Source organism: Notothenia rossii (assembly GCF_949606895.1).
Source record: "Notothenia rossii genome assembly, chromosome: 4".
NCBI classification, from domain to species: Eukaryota; Metazoa; Chordata; class Actinopteri; order Perciformes; family Nototheniidae; genus Notothenia; species Notothenia rossii.
In genome coordinates, this window is record NC_136902.1 from 36,419,796 (window position 1) to 36,439,713 (window position 19,918).

Genomic DNA, 19,918 nt, shown 5'->3' on the forward strand with positions numbered 1-19,918 from the left:
AGCACCTCCCCCCTCCTCCCTTCTGTCAAGCGACTTTGTTAACCACTTTGAAAAAAAGGTTGATGATATTCGCTCTTCCTTTTCTGACTCACCTTTACTCACCGCTGGGTCACCAGACCCTCCCTTCACCCACACACTGACCTCCTTCTCCCCTCTCTCTCCAAGTGAGGTTCTTACCCTCGTTACCTCTGCCCGTCCTACCACCTGTTCTCTGGACCCTATCCCCTCAAACCTCCTTCAGACTATCGCTCCTGATATTCTACCATTTCTCACCCATTTCATCAACACTTCTCTAACTTCTGGTCACTTTCCAAACAGTCTCAAGGAGGCAAGAGTAAACCCTCTCCTTAAGAAACCCACTCTCAATCCGTCTGATGTTATTAACTACAGGCCCGTCTCTCTCCTCCCGTTCCTGTCTAAAACACTTGAACGCGCTGTCTTTAAACAACTCTCCTGTTATCTCCATCAGAACAACCTTCTGGATCCGCACCAGTCTGGTTTCAAGGCAGGTCACTCAACAGAAACTGCTCTCCTTGCTGTCTCTGATGAACTGCACACTGCTAAAGCAGCCTCCCTCTCCTCTGTCATCATCCTTCTGGACCTGTCTGCTGCATTCGACACAGTGAACCATCGGATCCTCCTTCGCACTCTCCAAGAACTTGGAGTTTCAGGCACTGCACTTTCCCTCCTCACCTCATACCTCAACGACCGCACCTACAGGGTTACTTGGAGAGGGTCCGAGTCCGACCCTTGTCAATTAACTACAGGGGTCCCTCAGGGCTCGGTTCTTGGTCCCCTCCTCTTCTCCCTGTACACAAACTCGCTCGGGTCTGTCATTAGCCCGCATGGTTTTTCATACCACTGCTACGCTGACGACACCCAACTAATTCTGTCCTTTCCCCGCTCAGAGACCCAGGTCGTCGCACGCATCTCTGCTTGCCTAGCAGACATCTCTCGGTGGATGTCTGCTCATCACCTCAAGCTCAACTTTGACAAGACTGAACTGCTCTTCCTTCCGGGAAAAGATTGTCCCACTCTTGACCTAACAATCAACATCGGCACCTCTGTTGTTTCCCCGACTCAGACTGCAAGGAATCTGGGTGTGGTCCTAGATAACAAATTGTCCTTCACTGCAAACATCGCTGCTACAACCCGCTGCTGCAGATACACGCTTTACAACATCAGGAGGATACGTCCCCAGCTGACCCAGACATCAGCGCAGATTCTGGTCCAGGCTCTCGTCATCTCACGCCTAGACTACTGCAACTCCCTCCTGGCTGGTCTACCTGCATGTGCCATCCGACCTCTGCAGCTCATCCAGAATGCAGCGGCTCGTCTGGTCTTCAACCTTCCCAAATTCTCCCACACCACACCGCTCCTCCGCTCCCTTCACTGGCTTCCAGTAACTGCTAGAATCCACTTCAAGACACTGGTACTTGCGTACCATGCTGTGAATGGATCTGGCCCTTCCTACATCCAGGACATGGTTAAACCGTACACCCCAGCACGTGCACTCCGCTCTGCATCAGCCAAACAGCTCGCTGCACCCGCACTGCGAGGGGGACCCAAGTTCCCGTCAGCAAAAACACGTGGGTTTGCTATCCTGGCTCCAAAATGGTGGAATGAGCTCCCCATTGAAATCAGGACAGCAGATAGCTTACACATCTTCCGACGCAAACTGAAAACTCATCTCTTTAGACTCCACTTCGAGCGATAGAATTACTAACAAAGCACTTATATACTAATAAAGGGCTGGCTTTCTAAATGCCAGTTGAGTAGCACTTGAAATGTTTGGCTCTATGAAACCTGATGTACTTATATGATTCTGTTTTCTTAAAGGTTGTATCTTCCTGGTCGAATGCACTTATTGTAAGTCGCTTTGGATAAAAGCGTCAGCTAAATGCAATGTAATGTAATGTAATGTAATGTAAAAAGACTGCATCAATTATATATACATATATATATATATATATGTATAATATCAATATTTTTATTAACTAACCAAAGTCCATTTAAATAGCGGGCACAAATGGGTTAATTGACATGGATGTGGTGTTTGATATAGTTTACGTTCAATTTAAACTATTTTAGGCAGAAAAACGTTTATTGACTAAACCTTTTTTAATAATTTACTATAATTTAGAAAGGTTTTTGTGAGAAATAATTTCAAAAGTAAACTTTTTTTTCATTTTATATTTAAATTTGAAATGTTTGCTGACAACATTATTAATTTATAGGGGTGCACCGAATGGGAAATTCTTGGCCGAAACCGATACCGAAAATAGGAAACGGTTGGCCGAAAACCGAAAGCCGAAAGGCCGAAAACGATTAATAGAAATACATATATATATATATATATATATATATATAATGTATACATTTTTTACCAATGTTGTTCAGCTACCTGATTATGGAAAAAGAAATGATTATGGCAAAACTTAACTTAAATAATAATCACTATTATGGGTCCATAAAACATTTATTCAGCACTTTTGAATGCATACAGTACATTAATTCCAAGTCAAGTGCATTTTCTTTTCTCTGTAGGATAACTACAACAAAGTGCATTCAGAACAAAGCCAAGGTGCTTTAAAACTGCATAAACATCTAGGCCAGTAGGCCTACTACAAAATAGTGTAAATAAAGACTAACAGCCAGGCCTTCAACAACAACAAATGCCTATAAGTGCATGCATACAAATGTGCAAACTGGATAAATCCACATGAATATAACTACCGGTATTTACAAATTAAATTACAATTAAATTTCAAGAATCTGTAAATAAGGCTGTCTGTCCTCATAAGCAAAGTAGTAAACATTGTATAAAGATACATAAAGTGAAAACTGGATACAAAATCCACAATCAATTACAAATTAAATTACAATTTCAAGAATCTGCAAATGAGGTGGTCTGTCCTCATGAGCAATGTAAACAACATTGTATCATTCAGATACCGAAAGTACAATATATTGAACACTGCTGCTGTCATTTCCCCCTAATGATAACCTGAGATGGTGAATTATAACTCACAATGAAAATTGTTCAGGAAAGTGGGTATAGAGTAGACATGTAGAACTAGATAAGCTTATGATAAGCCAGCCTTGTCTACTTATTAAGGGAAAGTGGGAGGTTCTTTTTAATGAACATTAGCTTCTCTGCTTTATCAGCCATAATTCTGTTCCTCTTCTCATCAAGCACATGAGAGGCAGCGCTGAACAGTCTCTCGCTGTCAGTGCTTGTGATTTGATCTTACTCCGCATATTTGTCCGGGTGTTTTGATTTCAAGTGGTGGAGTAATCCCGAAGTGGTGAAAGTCTTTGCATTTACACCCCCTCGAGAAATGTCAGCTGAACACGTTTTACAAATCGCAATCCGCGCCTCTTTCTCTGATATTTTTAAATATCTCCAAGCGCCAGATATGTTGGCTGTGAGCCAGCCGCGAGCATGGTCGCGCGCCGTGCTTGTCGCCGCTTTTTGATTACGTCATCACAACAACGCGGTAGTTTACCAACGTAACCCAAGGGCGCCGGAAGCAGGGGGGCCAGGGGGCCATTGGCCCCCCCACTTTTCAGCCCTGCCCCACATTTTCGCAGCAGCAGATGCCGCGGAAAACTGTACAAATCCCGTTTCAATAATTCCCCTCTACTCTAAAGTCGCATCTAAAACGCGATCTGATCTAGCTGTGTACATTTTGTTATTTTTGATTGTTATATTCAGTCTCACTAGCTTCAGGCATGTTTGAAGCTTGTAAAGGGAAGATGACAGCTCTCACTCGCCACTCTGCTGTTCCTCAGCGCCGCTCCCCCTCCCTCCCGCTGAAATTATGAATGTAAGGTGTATAGTAATCATAGATAACACGGCAGGGTCCCTTACAGTTTGTTTTTATCTGATTTCAAATAAGCAAAGTCTTGGCTTTCAGTACATTAAACTTGTTTCGGCAAATTCAGATGATAAATAGGCCTACAACTTTGTAGCTTGTAACGGCATAATTACAAGCGGAGAACGGAGTAATTTAACGTCACTGCAGGCATAACAACAGCCGGTGTTTCTCGTGAGTCTTTTCCCCGGGAAACAAACACAATACACACAAACGCAAAAATACACAAACACACACGTATATACACGCGGCGCGGAACACTGTACAAATCCCGTTTCAATAATTCCCCTCTACTCTAAAGTCGCATCTAAAACGCGATCTGATCTAGCTGTGTATATTTTGTTATTTTGTATTGTTATATATATTCAATCTCATTAGCTACACACATTTTTTAAGCTTGTAAAGGGAAGACCACAGCTCGCCTCTCACTGGCCACTCTGCTCTTCCACAGCGCTGCTCCCCCTCCCTCCCGCTGAAATTATGAATGTAAGGCATAGTAATCATAGATAACACGGCAGGGTCCGTTACAGTTCGTTTTCATCTGATTTCAAATAAACAAAGTCTTGGCTTTCAGAATATTAAACTTGTTTCGGCAAATGCAGATGATAAATACAGGTTTGAAGTTTGTAATGGCATAATTACAAGCGGAGAACTGAGTAACTTAACGTCACAACAGGCATAACAACAGCCGGTGTTTCCCGTGAGTGCAGTAATCCAAACGAAAATATCTTCCCTCCGTAGTATTTTTGATCATTTGCTCCGCTAATAATCAATCAGATCGATGGATTCCAGAGAAGAGAAACACTTTAAAGGCCTTTTTCTCAAAACGATGACTCTGTAACAGTCATTATATAATGTGACATATTTTGCTTAATATTTGGAGTACAAAAACAATCCTGATCTCATTAGAAAGCTAGGAATCAAAATGTGTCTTCGGGTCAATGCGAACGATTTCGATGGAGCAGGTCACTTTGCATTTGGTAAAATAAAGCAGGCAGACATAACAGGAAGAATATGTACATTTTTAACCCAATCAAATAGGACATTGTCACACCATTCAAATGTATCCATGTAAATTACAACCAATAAAAAAGCTTAGATTTGTTTATTTGTTACGTTGTTTACTTTATTTGTTACGTTGTTCTGCTGTGTGTGTCAGCCGTTAACCTAGAGATATAAAGAATATATACACTTGCAAACATGTCAGAAGAACCAGCGCAGAAGAAAACTAAATACGGTCAATCTAAACTTAAATTTAACAACTGGAAGGTCACATCCCTGACTACCACATCTCCGGAGCCTGGACCTTCTTCAAACAGCGAAGCCAGATGAACCCAAAAGCAGCAGCTCTAGTCTGCGGCCGCAGAAACTGTCAAAACCGCCGCCGACCCCACCGCCGCCGTTGTTGAACCGAAACAGGCTGGTTCCAACTGCATGGAGGTTTGCTGTCGGGACATTGAGGCGGTTAAAGCTGTACAGCTAACTATCAGAAAAAAGGAGACCGCTAGTAGATTATTTGGGCAAAGAGAAGCTACTTCAACGCAGAATGGTACAAAAACAGAGTGGTTATTTCTTTGCAAAACCACTAAACGATAGTGATAAATTGCGATGTTAACGAGCTCATGATAACCTCATTTTTTTTTTACTTAGGATCATACCTGTGTTCAGTCTAGAAAAAGGTGAATGTGTGCATTTTATTATAACATTTTGTATATTTACAGACTGTTGCAAACACTAAGAAGCTTATAAACATCAGGTTTAAAACTAAGAGCTTTACAAAAAAGTAACACAATTAAAGATGTTTGGAGTTTTATTTGAGTTATTCATTTACATTTTTTGTCAAAGAGATGCTGATTTGAAACCGTTACGGCATTTCCTGTTTCTCCCGGAGAGAGGGGAGTTTGTCCCAAAGCTTGCCGCTGTATTTACTCCCTCCATCTGACAGGAGGGAGCCTCATGTGTCACTCCACGGAGTTCACTCCGTCACGGAGGGAGAGTGTCTAGGGCGTAGTTTGGGATTGGGCCATACACACGCACTTTTTTTGGCCCCCCCAATTCTAAAATGAATCCGGCGCGCCTGACGTAACCCTGTTCCCTGACATTCGGTGATATTTTTTCGGTGCTAAAACCCTTTCGGCCGAAAGCCGAAAGGGCCTTTTTAACCATTTTCGGCCGATAATTTTCGGCGGCCGAATAGCCTATTCGGTGCATCCCTATTAATTTATACATTTTTATCAATTTTTTTTAAAATTATGAATCCATTTATTTTATTGTGTTTACTTGAGGCTGGGGAAGATATCCAGTGTAGTTCAACATGCAAATGTTCTAATACAAGTAAGTATAACATGGAAAAGGAAATAAAATAGGTTTCATATAGGATGTGGATTTATTTTCTCTCACCTTCTAATTACACAATCAAACAATCTATAATTTAGCTCTGGCCTTCACTCACAAAAAAACATTTTGTTGAATTGGACACATTTTTCGAAGCTCTATTGACAGACATGCAATGACTGGGACTGATGGATTAATCCGTGAGGAATGAACTAGGAGCAGAGAAATAATCATATTTTAAAAGACAGCAGCTTCATAAGATGCCAACAAGAGTGACAGAGTGTGTCAGTGTGCTGAAGGAGTTGGGACCAGCTATCCAGGCAAGTCTCTAAAGACTTTCCAAGGGGTAAAAATGCTGCTGCTGGAGTACTGACTGGAAGTATTGCTGATATCAAGTCTACCATCCTCTTAAAATACTCAGCAATATCAGTCTCAGGACGAAAGCTGTTTTAACGGTTATTAAAAGAAAAAACATGAATTATTGTTCTCAGGAGGGGACATTGACCGAGGAGTACTGAAAAAGTACACAGTAGGCCTAAGTACTTCATAGTACTTGTGGGGGTAGTTTCACTAGTACTGAGTCCAACAGGATCAATCTCACGAAGAACTAATGGCAACAAAAAAGAATTCCTTCATCAAACTTAGCAGAAGTGGCTTGATTTTGTTCTCAGCAGGTGACTTTGACAGAGGATTTCTCAAAAGATACACAGTAAAAGTACTTCAATGTATTGTTAGTAGTAGGTTAACTAATACAAAGTCAAACAGTATCAATTTAATTAAGAACTAATGGTAAAATTATATTTTTATCACTCATCAAAGATAGCAGAAAAACATGCATTATGTACTATGGAGGGGACTCTGACAGAGGAATACTCACAAAGCTACAAAGCAAAAGTACTTAGTTTTATTTCTGGTAGAAGTCAAACTAGAACCGAGTCCAACAGTATCAGTTTCCTTAAGAACTTGTGGTAAAACATATTTGTATCACTCGTCAAATAAAGCAGGAATAATGAAGAGCAGCTGATTTGAAGAAAAAAAACGCGAGAGACGGCTGAGTTGACCGCAGTGCAGAATCGCTGTATTACATTACATTACATTGCATTTAGCTGACGCTTTTAGCCAAAGCGACTTACAATAAGTGCGTTCGACCAACAAAATACAAACTTGAAGAAAACAGAATCATATAAGTACATCAGGTTTCATAGAGCTAAAACATTTCAAGTGCTACTCAACTGGCTTTAGATAAGCCAGCCCTTTATTAGTATATAAGTGCTTTGTTAATAGTTCTATCGCTCGAAGTGGAGTCGAAAGAGATTAGTTTTCAGTCTGCGCCGGAAGAAGTGTAGTGTATAGTTTAAATATCCTAACAATGTTGTCCATTTTAGACATAGGCTTATTATATTTAAAGCCCTTAATAACATACATTTTCTGGGCTCAATATGTGCCGTGGCCGTTTTCGTTGTGATTGCTAAATTCCCCTTGTTTATAATCAGAGATGGGGTCGTTACTAAAAAAATGTAATATATTACATATTACTTTAAAAAAAAAAGTAATATATTACACTACTTCGTTACTCTCTACATAAAGTAATTCGTTAATTTACTCGTTACTTTACTCGTTACTTTACTCGCCGAGCACGTACGAACCAGGGACCCTGCGGTCGTGAGTGAACTGCTTTCTAGCTGAGCCACAGCACACACACTGAATTTCCCTGAAAACACTCCACAATATTTATTCCTGTATTTATTCATTTATTTATTCATGTTTTTATTCCTACATTTATTTATGCTTGTATCTATTTATACTTATGACATGTTCCGACCTCTATATAAGTGAGGGTCTGAGCTCTTTTAATTCTTATTATACATCCATGGGTATTATGAGCGTTGTGTTTCAACGGTTCAACCATGGGTTCAACCATAGACTGGTTCAACCGATCGGAATCACTTTCTGAAGCAGTCACGTGGTATCGACAGGCAGCGAGGCTTCGTTTGTCATCGATGACGTCACTGGCCCAAAACGATACAAGCCTCGATACATGCTTCACAAAATGCTTCGGGGATTACTCAACACACGCTCCGAAGCCTCGGCGCAATAAATAACATCACGACTGGACACTTATCCCCCTCAACAGTAGCCATCTTGGCTACGTTACAGAAGTTGAGGGGCCAGCCACAATTGTGTTTGTTCCAGTGAACGCAGCTATAAAATCAAACGTATGTATGGGGTTTTCTATATTTACTACACATACTACTAAACTATTGATGAAAAAGAAGGCATCATTCATTTAATTTTTATTAATTAAGCACTATGTAATAAGTGCCACCACAAATGATAAAGTAGCTAGCAAGTTAGTAAGCTAGCTAGCTACCCGCGGAGATGGTCACTTCCGGTGAGGGCATAGCCGCTAGGCTTGTTTGAGACAAGCGAGACCTGCGTAGACCTGCGCAATTTCGATCAACGTCTTGCTAGTGCGTTGCATGATGGTTAGTCATTTTGTCCGACTTGCTCTGGAGGCTCGCCTACATGAGACGTTGAAATCTCGCGGGACAAAAGTTTGTTGTTGTTTTGTGTCAGTTTTACGTCGCCCCCTCCATTAACATTTTTCATAATTGTTCCACAATGTTTATCATCATGAAATTAATATCTATGTTATACTATACTTGCACTGCTTACTGTTTTCATACTTTATATATCTTAGCATATTCATACACACTGATACTGCTCACAGGCTGCTGTCTATATTCATACCCCTCACTGTTTATTCATCATTCAATTCATTCTATATTTTATTCTGTAGATTGTGTACATTACTTTTCACTTTACTGCTTGTTGCACTCCTGGTTAGAAGCTAAACTGCATTTCGTAGTCTCAGTAAGCTACCTGTAATATGTGCAATAACAATAAAGTTGAATCTAATCTTGAGCAGGAACAAATGTATTTACTATATCTGACATTAACGATTAAACACGTGTGCATTCTTTATAAATGCAAACCGAGTCAAGCCGACTCCGGAGGTGGCGGTATGCACCTTAAAGTTGTTTGCAATCTGCCAAAAAACCGAGAGAAGAAGAAGGCGAAGAAGAAGAAGAAGAAGAAGAAGAAGAAGAAGAAGAAGAAGAAGAAGAAGAAGCCGACTCGGAGCTGTCCGACTTCAGGCGAGCTTTTTGAGACCTCCCCCGGCTGCGATCGGCTATTGTCGTCTACTTTCGAGGCGAGCCGCAACGCGTCTCAAACAAGCCTACTGTATGCTATTTGATACAAGGTCAAAGTTCACACACAAGTGTGATCATTGGATCAAATCATTGTATATTTGGATTGGAGTGTCATTGTCATTTAACATCTAGCACTAGTACTAAAAAGCTATTTTTGCTTTTATCTCCATAATGCAATTCACAGACCTCCAAGACGGTGCTTTACTTTGCTGGAAATATGACTATTCGATTTTTCTGTTACAATAGAAAACTGATCCATAAAAAAAGATTTTTCAGATGTGTCTTACTTGTAGAATCAAGATCCGTCCTGTCGGGGTAGATCTTTTTGATTGCTATTGCAACCACCTGTAGTGCCTCCACAGCCTGGACCTGCAGGGTGAAGCTGTCCAGCATGGCCTGACCGCAGCCCAGCAGGTAGGCTTCCAGAATCACAGCCATGCGCTGGCGGAAATACGGACACCCTGCCACCTCACTGCGGACATACCAGAAGAAGAAGTGGCCGAGTCTCTTGCTCTACAGTCAAGAAGAAGACATTGGAGGTGAGTGAGCCACAAGGCAGGACCTACACACAAATGTAGCTGCACTCCACATTTTACTGCAGTGATACTGTAACATTGTTTTTCTCAGTATAAAACAAGATTAGCAAAGACTTAAAATGATAACCTGAATTTTAAACAGGAAGAGGAAGCATAACGACGCCTACAATCACAACTGTTCCTATGCCAGCTGACACCACAGTAATAATTTGAACATGGCTTAGTGCAAGTGCAGTTTCAGTGAGGTCTTTTATTTTGTAAGTACAGGCCAATGTGATGAATGTAAAATATTAGAGTTAAAAATATTCTTTCCACTAACAACTGATGGATTTAGTGACATCCAGCGGTGAAGTTACAGATTGCAACTAGCTGAATACTCATTCCCTCTTTGCTGTTCAAGGGTGTTGGAGAACTACCGTGTCCTTCAGTTTAACAGCACAAAACGCCTTTCCTAGAGCCAGAGTTTGTTTGTCCTATCTGGGTTACTGTAGAAAAACATATTTGTGCACAATGGAAGAGGACCCACTTCCCACAGTATGTAGACCAATACACTACAAACAGAGAAACTTATTGATATGGTGGCAGTGGCGGTTCTACGGGGTGGCACGGGGTGGCAGCTGCCACCTCAGAAAAATGCCTTGCCACCCCAGCTGCCACCCCATTTGGCAGCTTTGTTTTGAAAGAAAAGTTGTGGCTCATCGGACATTTATGAGAGAAAATCTCTAATGTCCGAGTGCAAGTGAATACAGCACAAGACGCGAGCCTTGTAACCCCTCCCCCCCACCCCCCCCACCCCTGGCGCGAGCTTGGAAATATGATTGGCGGCGATTTCATTTGAACGGGAGGACAGCGCAAAACGAGAAGCATTTCGGATACAAGTAGACAGAAGGAATGAGGTATTTGCCGTCAGGGTATGGCTGGGGTAGGCTACAGCCATACCAATAAATGGCTTAGCCCCACCATGAAAAATAATGTTAAATGATGTTGGGTTTTCAACTCTTTCACCTGTGGGGAAATTGCAGGATTGGCTCCAGGTCGCCCTTTTTATTTACTACAAGACAAATGTGCCTTTTTATTTCATACAGTTCAGTTTGGATTGAGACAGGGAAATAATCTAAACCTCACGCGTGGCGTTTCACTGTCAAGGGGTATGTAATTACATTGCAAATACTGACTTGAGCCCCACCACTGTATGGGTTAGCCCTACCATAGATTACCCAACACAAATACTCTGGCGCCCGCAACTGTTTGCGGTCTACTATGACAGAGAAGAGCCTGTCAAGTTTGGCTGTACTCAGCATTGAATCAAAACGCACCATAGCTTTAAATCTTAATAACTTTGTGTGGCGTTTTGCTGATCAAGATGGTAATCACGACATTCAGCTGTTATAGACATGCCAACTTGATGCTCTGCTCACGGATGAGTCGATGAGAATAATAAACTGTTTAAGAAGATGACCTTACATGTGTAAATATATGTTTCTTCTTTGTGGGGGTCTGCCCCCAAAAAACAGTTTCAAGTCCTGAGAAAGTCAAATAAGACGGTGTGTAAAACTTCACTGCCCAGCCAAAAAAAAGTAACCACTTTGATTAAATAGGCCAGTAAGTACGGGCATTCCACTGGATAATAACTGCAGCGATGTATGTTTTAGCTGAATACACGTTTTTTTTAACCCTAACTGATGCAGTTAGTCATTTCTTTAATGTTTTTTCTTTCTGATGTAAAGTCAAGGTTGTAACTGGATACAATGAAGTTGTGGGGCGCTGAATTGTTCCTTTGATTCTTTTGAATTATGATAGTAATTACTGGTCTTTCAAATTTGAAGGAGGGTGAGCAAGCATCTTGAGGAACATTCATCACTAACTCCTCCAAAAAATATAGTTTATTTAATAATAACACTGAATATGTGAATCATAACAGTGATTGACAGCTGATAGGAATAATATGATTGTTAATATTATCATATTCATACAGACACACATCGATGAGACAGTTAATGTACTTATTGCAGCAGTCTGCATATTTGGTACCCCTGCTGGTCTAAGAGTTAAACCAACTCATTCAGTTAAAATTCATTAAATTACATGTGCCACCTTATATATTTATATTTAAGGCTTTACTGATGTGCCACAATAATGTCACCTAATGTTATTGAGTTAAAATATCAATATTGTGGCTTTCCAAGTTAACATTGATTGATATGACTGCGATTAAATCAGCATATACTTCTGCAAGGGGATTCCACCCCTGAAATTCTCCTGCCACCCTCTTGCCACCCCATGAATATTTGTCTAGATCCGCCCCTGTATGGTGGACAGCTTATATAAAAAGGCTTCAAATGTATTTAGTATTGCATGAACATATTTTAATAGGGGTGTGTACGTCACATCCTCTAGGGGGGATCTGGGGTTCCCCCCCGGGAAGATTTTTTTTTACATTTGAAAGTAAAATGCTTCAATCTTGTGCACTTTGAGCACCCAAACTAGAGACTGATCTAGGGGATACAACTCTAAAACACCCAAATGAACAAGATCGGTTTGCATATTGATAATCAAATAAGTATGTGAACATATCCAATAACCTACCATAGCCAATAACAAATAAATGTAGGCTAACTAGTTTTATTTTTGTGGTTCATTTATATCTTATTTTATCAGTTAACATTTATTTATCGATGCATATTTTTAAATATCTCCAGTTTTAAACAATATTTTTGGTTTACTGTCCTATAGTATACATTAGAATGATTTGAAACCTGTTTTTATTTATCCTAATAATTATAAAAGAGTGCCTTGGAAATATTTGTTTACATAAATTGTGATCAAAACGTTTGAGACCCACTGAGATAATTTAGACTAAAGTGAACTATCTAAACACTCAGAGTCCTTTACCTCACTGTGCCTCTCAGTCTGACAGGAGAGCTCTCCCTCCACATTATTGTAGAACCAGCTTCTTATATCCGTTAGCGCAGTAGAAGCTAACAACATTCCCCACTGGTACCGGTGCACCCCCTCTCTCTATCTATCTATCTCTCTCTCTCTCACGTTGGCTGTGAGCTGCGGGCGCCTGATAAGCCAACATCCCCCACTTTCATCACTTACAGCGCCCATTGTACAGGGCAAATGGAAAATGTAACCGGCGTGAAAAGGGTGTTATCTTTACTTAATTATGAATGTTGTTGCATCAAGGCTCAAAATTCATTTTTTTTGTATTATATTTGTATTTAATCTTGTGGAAGTGCAGATCCCCTGTCCTCCATCAGGGGGTGCTGCAGCACCCTCAGCACCCCTACTTCCCACGGCATGCTCCCCCGGGAAAACTTTTTTTTAAATCTTGAAGTTAAAAGCATCAATCTAGTGCACTTTGAGAGCAAAATGAAGAGATCTTTGGATACATCTCAACACCCATATGAAACAGAACTGGAAACAGATTTATTTCTTTATGGATATTTTACAAATCACTCACCTTTTAAACTGTATTCTTGTTTTACTGTCATATAGTATTTCATTTTTTGTGAGTGTGTTACTCAGATGAGTACCAGGAGACAGCGGTTGGTACTCTGGTACAGTTGTGGTGAAGGCATTTGACGTAGGCCTACTTGAACTGAAATGTCTACATGCATAGCAGAAGATGCATCGCATGGCACAAAAAACTTAGATGTCTATATAAGCTTCTGCAGTGAGGTTCATGGCTGATGAGGCACTGGCACTGACTCTTCAGTTTTACAAATATTATATTTTGACCTAAATCAAAATATTATATTATTTTCAAAAGCTTTTTTTGTCTGATACTTCGATTAATTTTAAACAGACAGTTCAACAAAAGGATAACCAAAAAATGTAATTTGATCATTTAAATATTGAATTGTTCTCTCTTAGTAAGATCCCATTTTCAATAAAATTGTGGTTTTACCTTGACTTGGAGATGAAGTCCATTTGCCTATCCTTCTGGACAAAAATCTCTATAACTTTTTTGTAAAAGTCCTCCTTATCTTCTTGTAGTTTCAAAAGTCTATCATAAATCTAATCGATAGATTTATGATTCGAAAATTATAAAAGTAGGGTAGACATGTGGATATTATCCGGCTGAACAAAACGTGCATTTATCTAACCGACCACGTTTCCCACAGATCTTATTTGGAGCTACTTTCTAAAATCCTATGGAGAAATCTCATTTTTTTTTTGTGGAGGTAACCCATGCGCAGCTTACTTCCTGGTTTTAGGACTCGTCTCCTCTTCACACACCACACTTTTCGCGGCACACGTACTTACAGCCAATCAGCTCTGAATTATGTGAGATGACGTATGGTGGGGATGGCAGCTCAGTGCCCCTATGGTCATTATTTGTTTGCCACACACATTAAATAGGACAATACTCTGAACATGCGCAGTGTCGTTTTTACAGTCACCGTTCACTTAGACAGTGAGAGGGAGGGGCATGATCGGGTTTTGTCCCACATGGCTCTAAACAGCTCAATAGGCACACACTGTAGACACTAATTAGAAGAACACAGACTTAAACAGCAATGTACAGATGAATCAGATGATTAAACATGATCTTAAAATATATTTTATATATTTATTTATTTTTTGCATTTTTTTCTAATCATTTATTCTTTCTGCTGACACTAGGTGGGGCTGGGCCCCACCTGCCCCTAATGACCAGTCGCCCTGCAGTAGATGCTGTGTTACTGCTGGCGATAAGAGCTGGTTGTTTTAACAATTTTCTGATGTCCATCATTGACCATATTCTTATTATTATTATTCTTATTACTACAATTATTATTATTGTTATTATATATGTCATATATTTCACTTTAGATTTATTTATTTTTTTCAGTTTTAATTTTTCTTTTTTTCACTTTTAATTTTTCAAATGAGGGTGCATAACGACTCAATTGGGTGCAATGCACCCCCGTAGAACCGGGCCTGCTCTAAGGTAACAAATAAACAACAATTGGCTTTCAAATGTAAGGTTATTATACAATTAAAACAATTATATACATTTTACAATAATAATGAATAATACTGCACATTTCTGATAGATACCCCTAAATCAGACACACTGGTCCCCTAATTTAGTTCAGGAAACATAAGAATGTCCTTTTAATTAATAGGGGGAAAAAGCTCAAATAATGACAAGGAACGTCATTCCTGTTACTGTAAGTACAATAAAGACTTACCCGCAGAGCTCTTTGGATGAGGTACCTAGCGAGGCAACTGTCGTGGTAAGGTTCCACTTTGAGGGTCTGTAAAAAAAAAAAAAACTGAATGCAAAATATACAGATTTCACCAATTACTATAAGTGGCTCTTCAATATACATTGTTTGCTTTTGATAACTTCTGATCAAATGTTTTATATCATATTGAGTGTACATTCAACAACCGCACAGTAAATGTCAGTGCAATACAACCTATCCCATTATTTGACTGTGGATAGTGTACACAACCATAAATGCAGTAGCGTGGATTACAAATGACATCTTAAAGAGCAACTTGCAGGTTAGAGACACCAGTGAATAAATGTGTAGGAAAATTATGGGCTCAGAACAGTCTCATAATACACACATGCACAAAGAGGATTCAAAATGTCATGATCCGCAAAAGGATTCACACTTGTATTTCCGGATCCACACTTGTGTTTTTCAATGCACACACAAATATGTTATGTTTCGTATACATGTAAATAAAATCCAAATACAGAAAAAAGTTTTACATATGTATTTTTGATCCTCACATATTTGTTTTCCGTTTAAATCCCCTGAACCTGCAAACACAAACCGCTTTCTGTGCACGGATCGCTGTGTGTCGGTTTTTTGAGACTCCCCTGATGGTCAGCCGATTCGTACTTGTAATTTTTTCTATCTATAGCCAATCAGATGTCTCCTCAATTCTAAGCCAATCACATGAGCGCGCCCCCACGAGGGTAGATTTCTTGCGTTCATGACGTAGCGCTTCATGTAGGCCTACGCATTTTGCGCAGACCGGAGCTGACAGGTCCATGGAGCCTACCTGCAGGCGCTAATCTCAGGACACCTCCACTCTCAGTACATTGCCACTTTCCGAACAGGAAATGCACGCAAATACAAGCCTTTATATTATTAAGGTACAGCGCCACTTTCCGAACCATTATCCGCATTCACACCGCAGGACTTTCCCTGGTACTTTGGTTCTTTAGTTCCGTTAGTACCAATAATGTCTCGTTCACACCGCCGGGACTACTCAGTGCCGGGAACTCTTTTGGCCATTTTCAGTCCCTGCTAGAGAGGTGGTACGAACCTGGTGATAAAAGAGTGCCAATTTATATTCTATTTCTATTGGCTGGGCGAATTGAAAACCACGCCCCGTTAGACTCTGAATTTTTTTTGTTAGGCAGCCATTTCTTTCCTCGCTACAAAACCACATCCACACCTGAGCGAGTAGTTTTTTTGTACTTTAAAGCAGTTATGACCCGGGCCCGGCGCCACGAGGGGGCAAAAGGGGGCATTGCCCCCTCAGTTGTATTCTTTGCCCCCTCATTTTGAGCATCATTCATCCATTAAAAAGTACAATAAATGTCACAATTATTAAATAACTTTAAATAATTATTTTCCCCAATATGTTTAGATCAGATATGTGGGCAGGCAGTCAAACAACGTGTAAAAAAGCCTCAACCCCAAGTGAGCTTGTAGTCTTAATGTTAGCGTGTGTGCTACTGTAAACACAGTCGGATGGGTGACGTTTTCCGGGCAGAGTCCCCGTTTTCAGTGGCTGGTACCCGGTTGAAACTCCCGAAAATGTTCCCGTGTTTGAACGTGCGTTAAAAAAAATAGAGCAAGGTGAAATCAAATGTTACATGTCAGTAAAAACAGAGTAATAGTGTTGTGCCTGTTTGTAGCGTGAGCGTATTTCTTCTTCTACTACTGCTTCTTCTTCTTCTTCTTTTGTCTTTAATGGCGAATCGCTTCCACTTGGAGACTATATCGCCACATACTGTTGATTTATTAAATGTTCATATTAAATCCTTGTCCTCAGACCAGTGTTTTTGAGGAACTTGAAGATCAGCTTGTTTACTTCATTTCTTGATTTACTTTCGTATATTGACTCGAAATCCATGTTGTTTGACATCAACAAAAAATAAGACAGACAACTACAGATATCACCACACGTGATGGTTACCTGTTATTATTTAGGGCTGTATGGATCAGGTTTTTGCCAAAGCGAGTCCTTTTACTAGAATAACAATATGTTATGTCAACAATGTTGCAACCTTGTGCAGCAATGGCAGGGGCAGAACCACAAGTCTTACACACATAACCACAAGTAATTTATCATGTCATTTGTTTTAGATAAATAAGGGAAAAACACCAAACAACGGTTAATGTCCTTTTCCAAGATCAGCCTGAGGGGGTAATATATAATAAATACATAAAGATAAAGTCCATTGTTATAATGGGGTATTTTATTTGTAAATTACCCTTATAACCCAGCCTCATGGTGCACATGATTCTTTGCTTGGAAATTTTGTTGGTTTGAGTCATTTGAGCTCGGATTCTAGTAGGGACATAAAGTAACACGTATCTTAGGAAGATATGAACTTCATCTTGGTGAAGTTGATGCTGAATTCACTATTTAGTAGATAATCATGTGACACTTTATCTTTGCACTACGGTCTGTCTGCTGAGCCTACCTATTATATATATATATATATATATATATATATATATCATGTACAGCGGGTGGACTTTATACCCCCTCCCCCCGTGTAGTTCTTCTTCTCTCGTTTTTTTTTGTACTCGCCGTGAAGTGGCTTTGCGGCCTGCCAGTAAACCCAGAGAAGAAGAAGACGAAGTGACCTCAGCGTAATCTTGCCTCAGGGAAAGTAGTGCGTTGTGAATGCGATTGGCACTAGCCCCTTGGCGGATTCAGTGCCGTGGTACTTTAATGCCGGCACTAAAGTACGGCAAGTCTTGCGGTGTGAAAGCGGCTATTGATGAATGCTTGTGTACACAAAAACGGAAGGCAAAACCGTTTTAAATGTGTGTTTCCTGTATAGCGAATACAGCTGCTTTATTTATGTCTGTATGAAGTTGTTGTGAGTGTGGAGGGAACAGCTACAGGTTAGCTTAGCCCAGTGGGTCTCAAAGTGGGGGGCGCAGAGGCATGACAGGGGAGGCGCAAGACCAGGAAGAAAAATGGTTATTAAAAAAAAAAAAAAAATCATATGATACAGTACTATTACGTCTGGGTCTCTGTGTTTCATTAAAGCTCGGCTCTGTGTGTGTGTGGAACGAGCCATTTTGTGTGCGTGCGCGAGAGATACAGGAGATCGTAGTTGTTAGCTTCTGGTGCTAGCGAGCTACGCTAACGGATATAAGGAGTTTTTTCAACAACAAGGTGGAGGAGAGTCCTCTCCTGTCAGACTGAGAGGCTCAGTGAACTAATAAAATAATTATTAAAAAAAATAATCTATTTTTTTTATACATTTTTTTTTTGTAATCATCTCGCGACCCCCACTCGGGGCCTCGCGACCCCCACGACCCCTGAGCTAAAGGACTCTCTCAGTGTTATCTCAGTAAGTCTCAAACGTTTTGGTCACCATTAATGTAAACAATCATTTCCGAGGCACACGTTTATATGATCATTATAGTTATAAAAAAATAAGACAATAAATTAAAAACAGGCATGAAATACTATATGACATTAAAACAGGAATAAAGTTTAAAAGGGTGATTTGTAAAATATCCATAAAGAAAAAGTAAATATGTTTACAGTTCTGTTTCAAATGGGTGTTGAGAGATGTATATCTCTTCATTTTGCTCTCAAAGTGCACCAGATTGATGCATTTAACTTCAATATTTAAAAATCTTCCCGGGGGAGCTTGCCCCCAGACCCCCCTATGTGAGGTCTACACACCACCTATAAAAATAGCACTTTACCCCCTATATGCCATGAGCTGATATCAAGCCTTCATTGTAACAGTCGCGGGTACACTGTGTATCTGCGTGGGGATTGTTGCAGTAGAACATTCCACTGTAGCGACCGGTACCTTAATGGGAAACCCTAAATGTTTGAGCACCCTCTATGAAACGTCAAGCTACCCCACAGCACCCCCAAAATAAATCTCTGGTGCCGCCACTGAGCCTGACTATTTGTGTTGGGGGGGCCCGACTTTTTTTTTTCTCCAAAGGGGGGGCCTGACAGAAAAAGTTTTAGAACCACTGGCTTAGCCTAATCGATCAGTGCACTACGAAGCAAGTGCTAGACAGTGAACTGTCAACGGAGGGAACCCCGCCGGTCATTATCGGCCGATATTCACTCTTAATAGTTTGATCGGTGCTCTCTATAAAGGCCGATCAGGAGAGCTGGATCTGATCGATATGGATATAAACGTGAGTGAAGTATAACCGGACGCGAGAGAGAGATCAGATCAGCTGCTGAGTCTGACGGAGACACGCAGCTCTGCATGATCACCTGAAGCTCCGCCCTCTGTTTAGCGAGCTGACCGGACAGCGCATAATGCGTATATGAAGTGTCATGAACGCAATAAATCTACCTTTGTGGGGGCGCGCTCATGTGATTGGCTTAGAATGAATGAGACATCTGATAGGTTATAGATAGAAAAAATTACAAGTACGAATCGGGTGAGCGTCAGGGGAGTCTAAAAAAACCCACACACGAATGCACAGCGATCCGTGCACAGAAAGCGGTTTGTGTCTGCAGGTTCAGGGGATTTAAACGGAAAACAAATATGTGAGGATCAAAAATACATATGTAAAAAAAATGTCTGTATTTGGATTTTATTTACATGTATATGAAACGGAACACATTTGTGTGTGCACTGAAAAACACAAGTGTGGATCCGGAAATACAAGTGTGAATCCTTTTGCGAATCATGAAATACAAGTGTGAATCCTTTTGCGGATCATGAAATACAAGTGTGAATCCTTCTGTGTGCATGTGTGTATTATGTAGA

The 19,918-nt window shown here is 40.4% G+C and overlaps 1 protein-coding gene and 1 long non-coding RNA gene across 2 annotated transcripts in view; one reads left to right on the top strand and one right to left on the bottom strand.

Annotated features, from left to right (window-relative positions):
- Positions 1-19,918, bottom strand: part of LOC307035726 (phosphatidylinositol 4,5-bisphosphate 3-kinase catalytic subunit gamma isoform) — an 81,170-nt gene that overhangs the window by 50,923 nt on the left and 10,329 nt on the right. The window contains 2 exon segments of the mRNA XM_079675377.1: positions 9,715-9,940; positions 15,147-15,212. Coding sequence (XP_079531503.1) covers positions 9,715-9,940; positions 15,147-15,212 — 292 coding nt within the window.
- LOC307035728 overlaps positions 7,920-19,918 on the top strand; it is a 31,165-nt gene continuing 19,166 nt past the window's right edge. The window contains exons 1-2 of the long non-coding RNA XR_013807171.1: positions 7,920-8,428; positions 9,704-9,966. This is a non-coding gene — a long non-coding RNA (uncharacterized lncRNA). The remainder of the gene's footprint in view (positions 8,429-9,703; positions 9,967-19,918) is intronic.